General features: G+C 53.9%; 1 protein-coding gene across 1 annotated transcript in view; it reads left to right on the forward strand.

The window, feature by feature from the left end:
- LTBP2 (latent transforming growth factor beta binding protein 2) overlaps positions 1 to 18,348 on the forward strand; it is an 87,178-nt gene that overhangs the window by 3,942 nt on the left and 64,888 nt on the right. Inside the window, exons 2-3 of the mRNA XM_054567274.1 lie at positions 3,064 to 3,134; positions 15,835 to 16,081. Coding sequence (XP_054423249.1) covers positions 3,064 to 3,134; positions 15,835 to 16,081 — 318 coding nt within the window. The remainder of the gene's footprint in view (positions 1 to 3,063; positions 3,135 to 15,834; positions 16,082 to 18,348) is intronic.

The raw sequence follows: 18,348 nt of genomic DNA on the forward strand, positions 1-18,348 counted from the left end.
ATAAATTCATTTTCTAGGAAACTTTGTATCACTATCGTGAGTTGAAAATAGTTCCGCTTGTCATGAAGAGAAGATAACTGTAGAAAAATTTAAATAAAGACAAAATGTTCTCAAATTCTAGTCAGACACCATTATCTTCAGAAGCTCAACCCTGTGATGTGTTCTCCCTATTGAAAAGGGGGACTGGCAAGTGTCGGGAGAAGGAGCTGGCTTGCAGACTCAACATCAGACAGATTTTTTTCATTGACCTAATCAGGCTAGAAAGATCACTGAAGTGGGAATCACTTCCTCACCATGTGACTCAGGATTTTTGAATGCTGTGATTGTGAAAACCTAAAACCCACTTCCCTGCCCTCAGTGTTGCTCATCCACTTTTTGGGAAACACTAGATTATGTGAAACAAAGAAGTATTAAATGTATTGCATGTATCAGGCACTGTGTTAATCTCTGGAGGCACCAAGAAAAAAAACACCAAACAAACCAAAAAACCAACAAAAAAATAACCTCAGAAAGAAACCTCAAGATAGTTAAGCAGAGACCCATGCAACCAGCATCCTGAGACAATCAGCACTAACAGATCACAGGAAATGGGGGACCCTGGGTAGATGTCAGGGGCGATAACAACTGAGTTGGAAGACTTGGAGTGCAAAAGATTTTAATTGCCAAAGAAGAGAGGGAAGGCATTTTAGGGAGAGAGAGGCTTGAGCAAAGGCATCAAAATGTGACCACAGAGACACACTTGACAGATGACACACTTGGTATCCTTGGAGGACCACAGCCTTGGTTGTGGATGGTCATGGAGACAGGGAGTGGCCACTGGGATAATTAGACTGCAGAGGCAGGTGGGAACCTGGTTAGCTTTGGAGAGGCCAATGGAGAGCTATGGGAGATTTTTAGAAAAGGATTAGTATGATCAGATTTGTCCCAGGTGGAATAGCAACTGTCCCATGCTGTTAGCTAGAAGTGTCCTCAAGTGTTGGGCAATGATGATGCATGCTGGACTAATGTTTGCTGAGTGGCGTCGCCTGCAATATTGGGCTCATATGATCTCTCAGTGGTACCTTCCAAGGGGTCAGAACCACTGAGCATATAGCCCAGCTGGCTAGGCTCATTCGCTCTCTGTAGCTGGCCAGAGCCCACTGAACGGTCATCTCCCAGCTGGCCACCTCCCTGGCCCTCTACCCAAGACTCATACACTGGCCTAAAAAGGACCCTCAGAGGCCCTCATTGAAACCTGGATGTCCCTGGAGTACCCTCCCAGTCCCAAGCTGCTCCCTCACCCCCGCCACCTGACAACCTTTGATTCTGGCCAGTCCTCACTGTGGCCCTGATGGCCCTGAGGGTTCCGCCGTGGGCCATCAGCAGCAAAGCCATCCTAAGGTCGTCTGAGGTGACAGCCGGCTCAGGGGGCCTCCTCGGGCAGGGCTCCATGCCATGACCACCCAGCCAGGCAGGCCCCTTTGTCCATGTTATCTGGGCTTCTGCGGGCCCTGGTTCTTAGAAAATGCCCAGAGCGTGCAGCCTGTTTCCTTTTGAAGACCTCCCAGGCCTCTAAGAGGCCATGTCGATGCCACAAGGGGTAGTGACTTACAAATGGGTGGGTACCCATTCAGGAACCCGGGTATGAGAACCAGCCCCTTCCCCAGAACCCGGTGCTTGGGCCTGATGGCAAGGAGGCCGTCATGGAGCCTGGAAGCTGCTGAAGGCAGTGGTCCAAAGAGGCTTCAAGGTTGCGGCAATGGCACAGCCCTTGGCTGGGGGGACATTCGAGGAGCTCCCTGGGAGGTTGGGCCAAAGGGCCAGGAATGAGTCTCAGCTTTTGCAAGCTGCAGGAATTTATTTTGAATGCTTTGTACGACTCCAAAACCACACGAGCTTTGGGGTCCACTCAAATGTCAAACAAATTCCTAAGTGGGACCAGATGCTTGCCATGCTGGCCACAGAGGACACAGGGATGCCCCCCCTGCTCTGTCCTTTACCCTGCCCTCTGGCTCTGTACCTCTGCCACCAGAGCCAGTGAGTGCTCGGTAGATCATTTCTGACGCTGATGATGGGATCCACGGAGCCAGAGCCAGACCCAGCCTGAGCCAAGGAGTCAGGCCCCCGGAGGTCTGCTCTAGGAAGAGCCCATCTAGGGAAGTCACCCAGGGCCAGGCATTTGGGTCTTTAGATCTAGAGTCAGGGCTGGTGACACCTGCTGGTGCTGCAGGGGGCCTCACCAGACTCCTGAAGCAAAGTTGGGGTGAGTGGGGTGAGTGCCCCAGCAGTTAGTGCAGGTCAGTGTTCCTGGTGGGCGCCTTCAGAGCCAGCACCAAAGAGCAGCTGGGAGAAGGATTGTGTCCCATGATGTAAGTTCCATCAGCCTGCCCAAGTTCACACAGGGAGCTCTGTGCACAGAGGCAGCTTAACCCGTCCCCAGCCCCATCTTCCTATCAGCTAGCTACCCCATAAGCCCCTCTTAAATAGAAATGCTACAGCCTGTTGCTCAGTCTTAGTGTGCGCTAGCCGACCTGAAGCTAAGGCTCCTCCCAGTGTGTATTTGTTGGCAGGTGATGCACGTGTATGTCCTTCAGACAGTTTTGTGTGTGTCTTCCAGCTCCCCTTGGATTGTCAGCGTTTGTTGGGCAAGAACCGTGGTGCTTGTTTTTTGGTGAGAGGCAACGGAGAGTTGGAGCATGACTTAGGGTTGGGCCAACTCAGGTTTGGATCTGGCTCTGGCTCTCACATGTTGTTTAGCCTTGGCGAGGGACTGGAGTTCTCTGAACTTGCTTTTTGATCATCATCACGATCCCTTGTCATTTTTGTCCCAGTGGGCTCCGTATTGTACAGCTGGAGAGAGTGAGGCCTCCCATTGTCATGCAGAGAATGGCAGAGTCAGGACTGAATGTTAGATCAGCAGGTTCCCAAAGTGCCTGCCCCAGGCCATGCAGCCTCCCTAGATACGGCGGAGAGTCTGCCCAGCCATGCAATGTTCTCCTGTAGGGGCAGGGCCATCGGAGGGGCTCTGTGAACGGTCCCTCTCCGAGCGTCCTCATACCTGACCCTGTTTCGGTGACTCCACAGGAGGAACGTCTGTGGGGGAAAGTGCTGCCCAGGATGGACAACAGCAAACAGCACCAGCCACTGTATCAAACGTGAGTGCCTCCACCCCATCCGCCCTTCTCCTTCTCTCTCCTTTGGGGTGGGCTGGGCCTGGGGACTCCAGAGCCTGGAGCAGAAGTGTCCTGCCTCCTGAGGATGTGGCTCCTCTCTGGAGCAGAGGCAATGTGCCCCGGGAGGGAGGAGATTATAGAATGCCTCCAACTGGAAACAACTTCTCCAATAGAAGCCCCACTTACATTTTTAAAACTACCTGCTTTCCCTTCCTGCTGCCCCACTGCGTTGGCACCTCACTTGCTGAGCCTGCAGGGTCCCTTAGGTGCCCGCACACCCCTGGGGTCTGTAGTACGTGGCTGGCCCCAGAGCCTCTGCACTGCAGATTTCTGGGGCGCCGTTCACAGCGCACGCAATGGGAATCCACCCTCTGGTCCGGGCCTCTGTCAGGCATCCTGCCAGGACGGTCAGATGAGGCCCTGATCCCGTGTCTGGAGCAGCCTTCCTCTGGACGGCTCTGATGCCGGCAGCCTGGCCCCGATGAGAGAAAAGGGAGACTAGTCATGCTGGTTACATGGAAACCAGGGAGGAGCCAGAGGCTCTGTGCCCAAGCTTCCACTGATGGTGTCAGGGGCAGCAACCAGGGCAAGAGCTAATAACCGTGCAGCACTCGCTTTGTGCAAGGCACACATACGTTCCCCTGGGGCAAGTTGTACCACTATCCATTTGGCAGAGGAGGAAACTGAGGCACACACAGGTCCCTTCTCCATGGCAGGATTTGAACTCAGGTAACCTGATGCCAAGGTTCCTCTTCTTAATCACCTCCTGCCACATATCATACCTTGCTTTCTGGGCCTCACTTTCTGTGTCTGTGAACTAGGGGTGACAATGTATTACTACTATCATTACTACCACCACTATTGCTATTACCATTACTACTACTACTATTGCCATCATTACTACTACTACCACCATTATTGCTGCTGCTACTACCATTACTACTGCTCCTACCATTGCTACTACTACCACCATTAATACTACTGCTGCTATCACTACTGCTGTTGCTACTACTACTACACTACTTGCTAATAGATGAGGGTTCACTATGTTCCCCACACTATGCTAAGCTCTTTACATACATTATCTTACTTAAGCCTCTCAGTAATGCTATAACAGGAGTGTTTATTGATCCCACTTACAGATGAGGAAACAGAGGCTTAGGTTAGTTGGGAAACATGGTCAAGAATATTCTACTCTGAAAGCTGGCACAGGGGCTGGATTCAGGCAGTGGGGCACCAGAACCCTGTACTTTCGTCTACGGGGCTTTGTCCCCTCCCAACACCACCAGGCTGGGGCCCTCTGGAGTTTGGAAACCCCACAGGTAATGGTAGATCCGGGGGTTTCAAGGAAGCCCCTTGGATCTCTCTCTCTCACACGCTGGGCCTCTCTTGGGCTCTTGTCAGCTCCCTGGATCCGTATGGCAGCCCTAGGAGCTCACACAAACTGTCCTTCCTGGAGCTGCCACTGCCCTCAGCCAGGCCCTGAGCCCGGCTGCGAAGCCTCACGCTCACCAGCGCCCCTTCCTGCCCAAGGACAAGCCCATAGGCCCTGGGCTGTGGGAGGGTTTCCAGGTGCCTGACAAAACTTACGGTGTTTACAGCTCTAATGGAGGCCCTTGTCTCTGGTTCTGATGCCTCCCAAGATGGGCGTGAGATGGGGACGAGACGGGGCTGCTCCCACTCCTGTGGGGATGGGGATGCTGGCTCGCCAAGCTCTTGCTCCTGTCTCAGCCTTGGCCTCTTCCAGTCAGACAATGATGCTCAGGCAGAATCTTGGGCCTTTCTAAGGATCTCCAGATAAAGACATCGAAATGCCAAATTCAAAAACAAACAGCAAAGCAGATCGTCTGCCTGGAAATTCTTTCCTTTGCACGGACCCTGGATTAGTGTGGGCCCTCAGAGGGCAGACCCTCTGCGGCTGGAGGAAGAGTGTGGGGGGTGGGGGGGGCACACCTCATAATTTTAAAATGAAGACAGTGAACCTTAGAGAAGTGGTGACTGGGTCAAGACCACACCTTATTAGAGGGGGATCTGGGACTCAAAATCAGTGACTCCCCTGGGTAGAGAAGCAGGGATGCGGGGAGTCAGTTTTATGCTCAGCCGAGGCTCTCGTATTATTTTTAAAGCACCCCATGTGATTCTAGCCTGAGATGAAGACACTGACCAGAGTTTGGGGTCCATCATAGGAAGACCTGCCTCAGGGAGGCCCTACTTATATTGGACTGTGCCCCTGAGTCCTCTGGGATCTTATTAAAGTGCAGATTCTGATTGACCACGTCTGGGGCAGGGCTGGAGAGTCTATGCGTCTAACAAGTTCCCAGGGGACGCTGCTGCTGCTGGTTCAGGGACCACCCTTGGAATAGCAGGGCCTCAGGAGACTCTGGAGGCCTTGGAAGGCTTTGGGGTTGGAGATGGGGAGGAGGGTTGGAAAGTTCTAGCCAGCTCAGCAGAGAGTGTTGCTGAGGTTCGAACTGAAGCTGGAGCAGGGAGCAGCGGGATGCTTCTTAGCAGCAACCCAAGAGGTCTGGGCATGGGCCTTGCTCTGGCCTTCCAGCCCCAGAGGTTCTCAGCTTCCTAACTTGCACGTGATTTTCCAACATTAGTCTCTTCCAAACTGGAGTTTCGACATTGGAAACTCAAAGTTGGGTGAATCTGCAGATTGTCATAACCAACGTGTGTGTACACCCTCACGCTCTCGCAGGGGGTGGCTCCAGCGGGCCCCCAGTATCCACTCCCTCCTGGGGGGTCCTCAGGCCGTTACTTCCCTCCCAGGCCCTCTCACCCCGCTGCTCCCCTGTCATCCTCTGACCCATGCACGCAGGCTGGCAGTTCTCCTGGAGAAATTGCCAGTGGGCGTCGGCCTTTCCCACTTGAAATTGGTTTGCCCACTGAAGGTCTGTGTGCTAATTAGCTGGGCCCTGTGCTGTTTGCTTGTTGCTGTTTCTCTGCTAATGAGCCTAACAAGAACCACGTGGGCAGCAAGGCGTTGGCCCCAAATGGCTGGGTCCCGAGCTCTGTAGAATGTAGGGCTCTTGGCTCCACACCCTGTCAGCTGGTTTGCCGGCCCCCTCTCCCCTCTGCTCCCCTCCCCGCAGCTGCCCCTCTGCGGGGAATGCTCATGACTGTCCTAGCAGTTTCACACATGTGGGGTGACTCCTCGACCGACCGGCAGGAGAGCAGGGCTGACAAAGACGAGTGTGTGACATCCTCCCACCGCCAAGAATGAAGTCTAGTCCCAGAACTGTGTGGAGACTCATCTGTCCCCTGGTGTGTCCCAGATATCTGTGGTTCCAACCCGCTGCCCACGCACAGGGAATGATGGCCCCAGACCCTGCGGCCACCCACTGTCACCCCTCCCTCCTCCTCTCCCAGAATCCTAGGTTGCTGCCCATAGCAGCCCATCTCCCTGGCAGTCCCCTTCCTTCACTCACCCCCAGTCCCTGGACCTCGAGGAGCCGCTGGATCGGCAGGTGGCCATTGCCGGGGCCACAACTCCTCCCTCCATCTTGGCGGGGTCTCGAGCTGGGCCCTCTCTCCTCCTCTCGCCTTGGTGTCTGCCTGTCCTTCTGTGGCTTCGCCAGCTCTGCCACGCGATTTGTGTGTTTATGTGTTTGTGGAGGCTGTGGACGGGGGCCTGCTGGGCCGCTCAGCTGAGGGCCAGGACTGTTGACGAGTGTGGGTTGAGCGGGTCCTGTTTAGAGTTAGGGCTTTGGGAAGAGTGTCCAGTCTTCCCAGGCTGGCTCGCCCGCATCACCACCCCAGAGCACACGCACAGTGGGAAGAGGATTTGAGGAATTCTTTAAATTCTCAGTTTATCTCGGCCTGGCTGTCCTGGGGAGGGCAGAGGGGGTCCCTGCTGTTGGGGAGGGGGCTAGGTGGGTTACTCCCCACAACCCCCCAACCCGCCCAGAAATAAGGCATAAGGTTAAGATCATGTGCTTTGAATCCTGGTGCCAGATCCAAGGAGTGGCGGGGTTGAATCCCATCTCTGTCCTCAGGCCAGCAACTGCCCCGCTTTTGCCAAAGAGCCTCATCTGTATAGTGGGTATAATAATCGATAAGTTTTGGGGAGATGGATAATAGTAACACCCTGTAGCTTTTACGGTGGGTCAGGACTCTCTTATTAATTTTTAATCCTCCCAACAACTCTGTAAACTAGATTGGATCTTTATCCCCATTCACAGATCACAGAGGTTAACTATTTGTCCCAGTCTCGCAGCTCGAAATTGGCAGAGCCGAGTTTAGCTGTTGTCTTAATCTAGACCCAGGAGGCTGTGCTGCCTGCCTCGGCTTAAATGCCAGCCCTGCCACTTAACTCCGTGACTACGGGCCAGGTGCTTAAGCTCTCCGTGCCTCAGTTTCTTTCCTGTGAAACGTGGCTATTAGTCTTTGCCTCACATGAAGAACGTGAAGAACGAATGAGATAACTCAGGTTAAATGTTTATTTCAAGGTCCGGCATGTTCTATGTGCTCTATTCACATTTGGCCTTGATGTTGAGAACAGGAGCTGTGTCCCCTGACCCCGCCGCATGCCGCCCGGTAGCAAGTGTTCACTGGACACAAAGTAGAGGCGTAATAGGTGTGCACTGAATAACACAGGGCCTAGCCCAGGTCTGTGCTGAGATGAGCCCTTCCAGAGAACTCCCCGCAGAGCTCAGGAGACCCTCAGGAGACCCTCAGGAGGTCCTGGAGCGCCCTGAGTATTTGCTCCTGCGCTCTTGGCCCAGAGCCTCCGCATGGCTTTCATTCCAGTCCACATCTCAGTGCTGCAGGGACTCCAGCCCTTGTGAGCGGGGCTTTGCCTTGGCTTCCCCGGGGGAACTCCCCTAGCCCACCCAGCCCACCTCTGTAATGGCCTTATCCCAAAGGGTGAGAGCCGCAACTTTGGAGCCAGACTCCCTGGGTCCAAACCCTTGCTCCATCACTTATTAGTATGATGACCTCAGGCAACTGCTTGGTCACCCTCAGCCTCAGTTTCCCCATATGTCAAATGGGAATGAGGACAGTACTTGTAGTAGTTATAAGAAGGAAGAAAACAGATGCATGTGAAGAAATCAGCCCAGGGCCTTGGAATGGTAAGTGCCGAACACACACTCAGGAAAAGGGTCAGGGCAGGGATGCGACTTGCAGATTCTTCACTGACTGGTCACAGATCACCAGGAGCCAGGGTGGTGGAGAGGAAGGTGGGAGGTGGCTCAGGGGAATAATCACAGGGCCTCAGAGAGACTCAGCCAACATGACGTGTGCAGTCCCAGCAAGAGAACATCCATCTCTCCCCTCATCACCTATGGGCACCTTACATGGTTCTGGTGAGCAGGTGCATCTCCTGAAGATCTAACTGAGATGTTCTTATCCAGGGGCCTCCTGGAGACAAGTGCTGTGTCCTGTTGATAGCAGCACACGGCTGGCCCCCTCTACCTACTCGGCACACGTTTGTTAAGGGACTGAGTGACTGAATGGTCACATGGGTGACCTAGTAGTTTCCTTCCGCCATCCCAGCTGCCTCTTCTCACCTCCTTGGCTGGCTTGTCCTTTCCTACCCAGCATCTTAATGTTGGGCCGCCCCAGGACTTTACCCAGATCTTCCAAATCCCCCACACAAAGAGGGGGCCATGGGAGCCAAGCCAAGCATTATTGGCTCCCCATTACTGAGCACCGGTCGGCACCACGCCAAACAATTAACACACAGCAATACTGGTGCCATGCTCTCGCCGTGCCAGGGACCCCGCGAAACACTTCGGCCCCCTTCACCCTGTGTGTGGCCATCATGTCACTTTCTGTCCCGGCCCCTCCTGTGTGCCTGCTGCTGCTTCTCCTCTACCCAGCGGCTCACCATGGCTCCCCAGAACTGAGTCCTGGGTCCTCCTCTGCGTTTTCTCGTTGCACCGCTCCTGGAATGATCTAATGCATTCCCGTGGATGTAAACATAGTCTCCGGGCTGACGACGCCCAGATTTATACTCGTCTGTATGTCTTCAGCCAGACCTCTCCTCCGACCCCCGGACTCCTTCATCCTGCTGCCTGCTCGACATCTGCTCTTGATGCCTCCCAGACAACCCCACCCCAAATTGTCCAAACGGACTGGTGGTTTCCCTCCCTTCAAGGCCACTCCCCTAACAAGTCTCACCCACCCTGTTAAAGGGCATCCCCACCCACCTGAATGCTCAAGCCAGACACCTGGGGCCCTGAGACACCTTCCTGTCGCTCAGGCTTTATCTCCAATCTGCTGTGAGCCCTGTTTGTTTTACTTCCTAAATCTCTGGGGAAGCCACCGGCTTCTCCTTGCGTCCCCTGCTGTCTCTCTAGTCCAGGGCCCTCACACCCTCTCCTGGCTGATGGCAGCGGCCAGCTGACTGCTTACCCCTTGCCCCTCTAACCCTCCGGCTCTTTATCCATAAATTACATCATAACACGCCCCCGTCCACACCTTCCGGCTGCGGCTGCGGAGTATCTGGCCTCGTTGCTGCCCTCACCTGCTCGCTCACCAAATCCAGCCTAGGTCCCTGGAATGCGCTGTCTCCAGGCTGTTGCTTCTCCTCTCTTCAGGAGGCGGGCTCCTTGTCATCATTCCAGCCTCCATTTCAAGCTCCCCTCCTCAGAGGAGCTCCCCCTATCCAGTCTCGAGCTGCCTCCACCAGCCTTGTTATTCTGGATCTCAGCCCCTCGGCTGTTTCCACCATAACTCATATCCCGATTTCTGGTCTTCTGCTTGTGTGTTCACTTGTTTTGTGACAGTCTCTCTAAGTTGAAGGGTTCATAAACAAGAGGACAGTGTCTGTGTCACCATCTTAAGCTAATAGTAAATATCGGATGCATGACCATTTTCTAGGTGAGGACACTGAGGCTCATGGAAGGGAAGAAACTTGACAGTGGAATTCAAAGGCAGGTCTCTCCGACAGCAAGGCCACGCTCTCTTACAAGCCTCTGCTCTGGCCTTGGCTGTGTTGTAAGCAGGAATGGTGCCTACCCTCCAGGCCTTCCTGGGGCCTGGGCATGGAGCTGGCGCAGCTGCAGAAGGGCTCGGATGGTCCCCCGCCAGCCACATGACTCTCTTTCATGCCCTGCGGCCACTCCCCCTGACAAAGACTGGTCCCCAGGCTCATCCCTGATAGGGGCTGTCCCAGGACCCCCTCCCATCTTCCTCTCATCTCCAGAGACCCCTCTGGCACTAAGGCCTCCAAAGCCCTGCCTCCTTCCAGCCAAGGCCCTCGGGGCTGTGACGGGGTGGCCAGGGACTCTTCTGGTTTGGAGCGGGAGCTGGAGGGGAACCCATGCGTCTGCCCTGGGCTGCAGCCCTGCCCGTGGTCCATCTCCGCATGCCTGCTAGAGCCCGTGGGAATTGGGGCTGCTCCCTGGCCCTGGCCTCCAACTGGCCCAGCTTCGAGGCGTTTGTTAATGCAATTAGCAGGGCGGTCCATGCAGAGGGGCTGGGGGCCAAGGTCTGACTCACACCTCCCTTTCCTCCCCTCCCTCTGCCAAACGGTAGAGGCCCACTCTGCCTGCCAGACAGCGTCTGCAAAGAGCGCGCGAGAGGCCAAGAACGGCATCTTTCTCTCATTAGAGGCTTTTATGTGAACACAACTGCTATTTTGGAGCCGGGCGCTTGGCTGGCCCCTGAGCCCCAGTGCTGTTTCCAGCCGTCCTGAGCTGCGGCCCCAGCACAGCTGTGGTGGGAGCAGGGCGAGCCCTTGAGGACCTGACTTCTCCCAGTGCCTGGGGCCTGGGCGCTGAGGTCGGGGCCTGGGGACGCAGACCGTGGGGCAGAGCTTGGGTGTGGAGAGGACGCGTCCCCAGGTGGATGCTAAGGTGTGGGAGCCGGACAGGACTTTGGCTGGCCTTGGGGACCTCTGACACCTGGGTCCCCTTTCTGTGAAGGAAGAATCGAGCAGTTCTGTGGGTGGGTTCTTCGTGTCCTGCTGGCACAAATTTTAGGGAAGATGGAGGTTTAATGGAGGAGCGGCTGAGATTCAGGTGTGGAGGTGCTGGGCCCAGAGTCTGATCTGGAGCTGAGGTTGATCTTCCAGACAAGAGGGGATGGGGTTCGAGGCCTTGGAGAAAGGCCCAGGCTAAGGGTCCCACCCCGAAGTCTATGCCTCTCATCTAAGGGGTCATAAATAAAGGGAAGAGGCGTCTCTGGGGCCCACGAGAGAGACCCGGTGACAAAAGCCCTTGCTGGGGATAGAGAGGAGGCTGGCTGGATCAACACCTGGAAAGCAGCCCTGCCTTCCAGACCACAGGGCTTGTCCATCTCTCCAACCAGAGGTTGCGTTCACATGGCCTTTCTCTGGGAAAACGGGCAGGGCAGAGAAGCTCAGAAGTTCTCTCGCTTCTGCCATTGGGGTAGGGATGGGTTTCATTTTATTTTTTTAAAGCTTTACAGTGCTGTCCAATAGCACGTTCTGTGATGATAGACATGTTCTATATCTTTCTGTCCAACATGGTAGCCATGAGCCACGTGTGGCTATTGAGAATTTAAAATGTGGCTAGTGCAACTTAGAAACGGAATTCTGAATTTTATTTAATTTTAACCAGTTTCATCTTAAATAACCACATACAGCTTGTGGCTACAGCATTAGACTATATTGGACAGTACAGCTTTCAAGAGTACAAAGTGCTTCCACATCTGTGGTCTCTGTGGAGACTCATAACAACTCTTTGAGACACGAATTCTCAGACCTACTTTATGGACGAGACTACTGAGGTACCGGGTGGCGAATCTCAATGAGGTGGGATGTGCCCAAGGTCATGCCGCTGGGATGTGGCTGAGCTGGAGTCAGACTAAAGCCTACTGACTCCCAACCCCGTGTTCTCACTGCTACCAAGTAGTTGACCAAAGAGGGTCTGAGCAAATGGTAGGAGCAGCCCACATGGTGGGAGATGGACAGCCCAAATGGTGGGAGCTCTTTCCAGAACCTTCCCGAGGCCTGCCCATTCCGAATTTGGTCTCCTCCCAAAGGTGGGGGTTTTGTGTGGAAAATCTGAGCAAACCTCTGCTTGACTGTTTTGGAGCAGAGTGAAGGTAGAAGGGGCACAGCCAGAAGGCGGGGGGTTGTAGGAACAATGCCTTCTATTTCTTACTTTCAAAGCAATTTCGAGAGTTTCCTTTTTATTCCTCTCTCTTTTGGCATCCTGCTAACTCCACAGAGCTGAACTCCCAGAGCTGAAACTTTCCACATGCCTAATCCTCAGTGAGGAAGAGAGTGCCAGGCTAGTGTGAAGGAGCCCAAATTATGAATGGCCAAGGACTGGCATTGGCAAAAGGGCAGAGGGAGGCTGGTAACAGCATCTTCTGGTTGCCTGAGGGTGTGGCTTCCAACAGGGAGGGTGCAGGCTGTGTCCTCGAGGGCTAAACATGGGTATCATGGCATTGTGCTTGATAACCATTCACCAATAATCAGTCAAATATGGACATCGTGGCGTCGTGCTTCCTAACACTTTACCAATAATCAATCGACAAAGATTCGTTCAAGCCACATCCCCCATCCTGGGGTGATTGTGCAAGGCACAGCCTCTGCTCTTGAGGAAAAATGGGAGGAACGAGGCTCTAAAAATAACGTATAAAGACTTTCCATCCCGCCATGTTTGAATTTTCTCTCTTAAAGTCCCCACACTGCTCATGGGACAGTCTCCGCTGGAGCCTTAGTGTTTCTTTCTTTGCTATATCCAGCAGTCGCTGCTGCCATCGGCCATTCCGAGATGGCTGATTTCCTTTCAGATAGTTCAGTTTTGAAATCGGTGCACATTTGACAGAGGAATGTTTCGCTTCAATCTCTTTTAAACAAAAGGACACGTGACCACTATGGCCCTCCTCCTTCCCAGAGGGTCCCAAACTTTCGGATTTCATGCACCAGTAAAATATCCAAAAACATTTTCAGCACCAAAGTACAGTAGCCAGCTTTCCATTTTGCCAAGTGAGGATGTTAGAAAAACAAACTACCATTTGCCATCACCTTTAATTAAAAAAGAACATCTTAACACCAAAAAAGTAGAAAAGCTATAACTTCAAAATAAAAGGCATTCTTAAAATGGGAAACACATTACAAAAAACTCAGTAAACTGTTTTTATTTCCCTTCGTTTTATTGCAGACCAGTAAAAACTGTCATAAGAATGTACCCTTTCGCAGACAGGCTCTTGGAGCCGCCATTTGGGGCCGTTTTGGGGTGATTGTGGGGGAATGGAGAGAGAGGAGAGCAGTCTACGCCCCAATCCCATAATGCAGAGGCTCAGCTCAGAACAAAGCTGAAGTGTTTATTTAGTGAGGAAGTCAGTTCTTGCTGAGACTTAGGAAAGCAACACAAGAGCGGATGCAAATGAAGTCCGTGAGGGCTGGCTCAACACCTCTGAAAACCTGAAACTTGTTGGAAAATCTTTCTTAGAAGATCTCATCCAGAAAGGTTATCTTCCCAAGCAGGTTTTTTTCCGCCAACAAATCTGGCTGGTTTGGAAACCTTTTAGAATTTTTATTTACCACAATGTATACATATTACATGCTGTTTTTATAATTTTCCCCCCTAACTACCCATTTTCCATGAGCTGTTCATTGTACCAGCCGAAGCTTGCCAACCCTGGTCTGCACTGAGGACCTAACTCCCTGCGTGGCGAGGGGCTTCCGGGGTTATGAGGAACCCACTGGGCAGACCTTCCTCCACGCAGGGACCTGTGTTGTCTTTGCATCCCCAGCACCCAGTATGACCAAGAGACGGTGCTTTCTAAATGTTGGCAGAATGTCTTAGCAAGTAAGGCAGAACCAGGAGTAAGCACATCACTGTGAGACATGGATCTGGGGCCTTGGGTTTTTGAGAGTGGAAGATGCTGTTAAAGTCAAGAATCATCAGCGCCTGGGAGGAGAAGGGTGGAAGCTAGATTGGTTCTGAGAGACCTTCTGAAAGGCAAGGGCCACCCACTCAAAGAAGGAAGCGACACCTAGACGGGTTGACTGCCGCATGACCTTCCTCTCACCCACGGCCAGGCTTGGGTCTCTGTCAGCAGAGAGGTGTGGCTTTGAGGGACTGGGAGTGATGCAGCATCTGTGGTCCACATGGAAAACCACTCAGGCCTTCCCTTTGGACTCCCTCCCTAAATTAAACCAGCGCAGGGAGCTAGCCTGGGCATGCCTCCTTCCGCAGGGTTTGCTGGCCCTGGTCTGGCTGCGAAGCCGGTCTCTGGTGGTGTGGTGGTGGTGACAGGGACCTGGTGGGCCATCAGGTGGAGACTGTGAAATCTGCCTCTGCTTTCCCCCTGACACCTCTCCCACTCTGCCACCGGGCCCCAGCCTCCCTGCGCCTCTAGCAGCTCCGCGACCATCCGGTGTCCCTTCCAGCCTCCAGAGCTTTGCACCTGCCCATCCCTCTTCCTGAAAGCGTCTGGCAGTATCTTTGCCCGGCCCACCCCCTTTGCACCAGTCACAGCCTCGCACTCTTCAGAGAGGTCTGCCCTCACCACCGCATCTGAAGCGCCTGGTTGGGCACAGACCGCTGTGTCACCCGTGATGCTGCCTGAAACAACATTGTTTTCTTGTTTCTTACTGGTCTCCCTCCCTCAACTGCAAGCTCCATGTGGGCAAAGGCTCTGTCTCTCATGCCTAGCACACAGTAGGGGCTCAGCCAATATTTATTGAATGAATGAGTGACAGATGGGGAAGACATTGGGTTTAGAGGGTCCAGTATGAGCCTGGCTGTGCTCTCCTGGGTTCCCACCTGTTCCCCAGGGGACATCCTGGAAGAGGTGGGTGGGCGCTGCACCCCAGTGTGTGTGTCTGCATGTGACTCTCCCTTGGCCACTGGCCGCTGGAGGTGACTCTGACGTTGCAAGGTGATAAAGGGCAGTGAAGAGAAAAGAAGTCATGGCCCCCGTGGCCTGTGGCTGCTGCGTGCTGCCGGCCTGGAGGAAGGCGTCCCAGCCAGCCCCACTTTACCCCTAGGCTGGACCCGGGGCCCAGAAGCAGGGTCCTTCTAGCTTCCAGTCAGGAGTTCTACCACTTGTGAGGGCAGGTGGGAGCTTCTGAGCAGATGCTCTCAAAAGAGGAAGAAGAGGTCAGACTATCTTGCCTTTGAGAGACCCTTAGGATCCCCCAGCCTCCTCAGCCCACCCTCATGTGATTCATAAGGAAACCGAAGCTCAGTGAGGTCAAGATCACATGGCTTGTGGAAGACAGAAACCCCCGCCCCGCCAACAACTCAAATCCCTGATTTCTCTGACCAGTGTTGAGCCCTTTTCCATGAACGAGACTCATTTTTATTCATTCAAGCGTTCATTCATTCAGTATTTATTGAGAGTCTACTCTGTGACAGTCTCTGTTCCAAGATCTGGAGCTCCAGGAGGGAACAAAATAAAGCGTCTGAATGCCTGCCCTCATGGGACTTCCCACCTGGTAGAGAGACAGACAACAAAAAGTGGACTCTTAAGTGTATAACAAAATATGAGGAGGCTCTGCTGGAGGCAACGTTCAAGTGGCTCCTAACCTCCGGTCATTCAGCCTTGGGTTGTCCAAAGATAGGAGGCAAACCGCACCCTGAGGCCTGTGGGTAGAGGGGAAGGAGAAGTGGGGCCCAGAGCCTTCAGAGGCCAGCGCTTGGCTTCCTGCTTGAGTGGAGGAGGCCAAGCAGCACAAAGCTGGGGCCCTTCTGGCAAGTGGGGTTCGGCCCCTTGGCCCCTGCCCTCACCCCTCTCCCTGTCTCGCCAGCCGTGTGCCAGCCACCGTGCCAGAACAGGGGCTCCTGCAGCCGGCCCCAGCTCTGCGTGTGCCGCTCCGGCTTCCGCGGAGCCCGCTGCGAGGAGGTCATCCCCGAGGAGGAATTTGACCCCCAGAACTCCAGGCCAGCCCCCCGACGCTCAGCCGAGGGCTTGCCCAACTTGCGCAGGAGCAGCCCAGCCCGAGAAAGCACAGCGGCCAGACCACGGCCACTGACACCAGAGCTGCCACCAGCCAGGTAAGTCCCCTCCTCAGGGGGCGTTGGGCCTGGGGCTTTTTCCTTAGGACCATTGTGGGAAGATGTTGGAGAAGGCCAGAGTTGTCCTTCCTTCCCTCTTCCCCCTGTCCCTGCCTTTCCCTGTCCCCTGAAGAGAAGGCGAGCAGGTGAGCAGGTATTGGGGTTGGCATAGACTTTGCCAGGCTGGGGTAGACAGGTGACGTGGGAAATAGGAGAAGGCTGAGGAGGGCATGTCCCTGGGACCAGGCTCTCTCTCTCTCTCTTTTTTAAATCTTCACCCGAGTATATATTTATTGATTTTAGAGAGAGTGGAAGTCGGGGAGAGAGAGACAGAGAAACATAGATGTGAGAGAGAAACACTGACTGGTTACCTTCCATAGGCACCCCGACAGGGGATCGAACCCGCAACCTAGGTATGCGCCCTGACTGGGATCGAACCCGCAGCATTTTGGTGTACACAATGACACTCCCACCAACCGAGCTACCATGCCGGGGCAAGGATCAGGCTCTCTTGTTTCCAACCTTGGCTTTGCCATCTCCTAGGTGGGTGACCTTAGGCAAGTTACCTCTCCTGTTCCTCATCAGTGGGGTGGGGACAATGATGACCATGATGTTGGAATTGTTGTAAGGATTAGGTTAGTTAACACAAGGAAAGCGCTTAGAACAGTGCCTGGCACATAGTAGGCTCTTTATAAATATCTCTCCATCTCTACCTGTGGTCTCTTTAATGCATGCAGGAAGCATTCCTTGGCCAGAAAAAACCCCTTCAAGTCACTCACCACCCATCGTTACCCTCTCCTTGGAGGGAGCATATGGGAGGAGGGAGAAGAAAGAGGGGCAAAGGGAATGTTCACGGGCAGGATTCCCTGGACTGCTTGCCAGCCAAACCGGCTAGACTTTTTCTAGCTCCGGACAGGAAATCTGAACTTTGTAAACGGGTCCATTTCTAGAGAGCTGTGTTTCCTTTTGGTTTTTCAGGTTAGTTTTTCCATTCGCTTTCTACTTAGGAAGTTCTTTGTGAAATGTTGCAACCTTGTCTTGCTGAACTAAGGGGAAAAAAGGATTCGCCCTTTCGGAGGCCAGGAGATCCAGGGAAAGAAGGCTGAGTGTGAGGTCAGGTCCCCAGCCGAGAGCTCAGGAGAGAAATGAAAGGAGCTTGAGATGGTCCAGCGACTCTGAAGAGGGGGCCGGGCCAACTGGGGTTTTGATAAGGTGGGGCTCCAGGGCCTGACCACCCAAGTAGGTGGTTTCCAAAGGCAGCCAGAAGCAGATGAAGTCAAGTTGAAGCTTAGGAAGCCCCAAGGTCAAAACTAGAAGAGCCAAACACTTGGGCCAAGGTCCAGCGATGCTGGTACAGAGAGAGGGGCAGAGCTAAGTGCCTAGGTGGACAATCCAGGGGGCAGGTGGGTGGGGCCTGAGCCTTGTTCTGATTAAATGTCTCAGCTCTGGGTTGCAGGTGGTGGGCAGGCACCTGGGGTACTAGACCCAGTGGTACTAGCTCCAGGGCCCGCCAGGGACAGGGTGGGAGCAGAGTCCTTCCAGTGGGGCCTTCCCCCTGTGAGCTCTATTTTGGCTTGTGTTATTCATTCATGCTGTAATGTACTATCTCCTGTGAGTGATGGAGAATGCTTTCTTGGCAGGTCATTCTGCCCTCCCACCCTTGAGTCAGAGCTGCCTGACATCCCCCGCCCCGTCCTGCCAGCCCATCCTGCCTGCTCCTCACATTCTTCAAGGCCCGTTCCTGCTTCCTCCAAACCTCCCCTCCCAATCACTTCTGCCCAACCACCTGACATCCTGCGGCACCCACTTGGCAAGCATCTCCGTGGGTCTGTGCCCTGTGTCCGCACTCAGCCTGTGCAGCCTGTGTCCTGGAAGGCACGGACTCCATCTCAGTGCTGACACTGCGTTTGCACTCTGTCACTTGGTCCGAACTGAAGAGTTGGCATTGAGCCCTCAACCTGGGCCTGGAACCGAGCTCGTGGCCCCTCTGCTGCTCAGGGCGCAGGAGGAGGTGAGGCTCCCTGCCTCCCTGTGTAGTACTTTTCACTCTGCCTTGGGGTGTTTATTTGCTCACTGGACCAGGGGCTCCTGAAAGCAGGGACTGCTCATTCATGAAGGTGGCCCTGATACCTAATACTGCAGGTGCCCAATCAACAGAAGCTGAATGAATTCATAAATGAGACTTGATGCTGGGGAGAGGAAGATGCTGGGAAGAAAGGAGGACAAGCGAGGGGAGCCTTTGATCTCCCAGCAAAGGTTTGAATGTG

Source organism: Pteronotus mesoamericanus, unplaced genomic scaffold (genome assembly GCF_021234165.1).
Source record: "Pteronotus mesoamericanus isolate MK-2021 breed Mesoamerican mustached bat unplaced genomic scaffold, CSHL_Meso_final contig_182, whole genome shotgun sequence".
Lineage (NCBI taxonomy): Eukaryota > Metazoa > Chordata > Mammalia > Chiroptera > Mormoopidae > Pteronotus > Pteronotus mesoamericanus.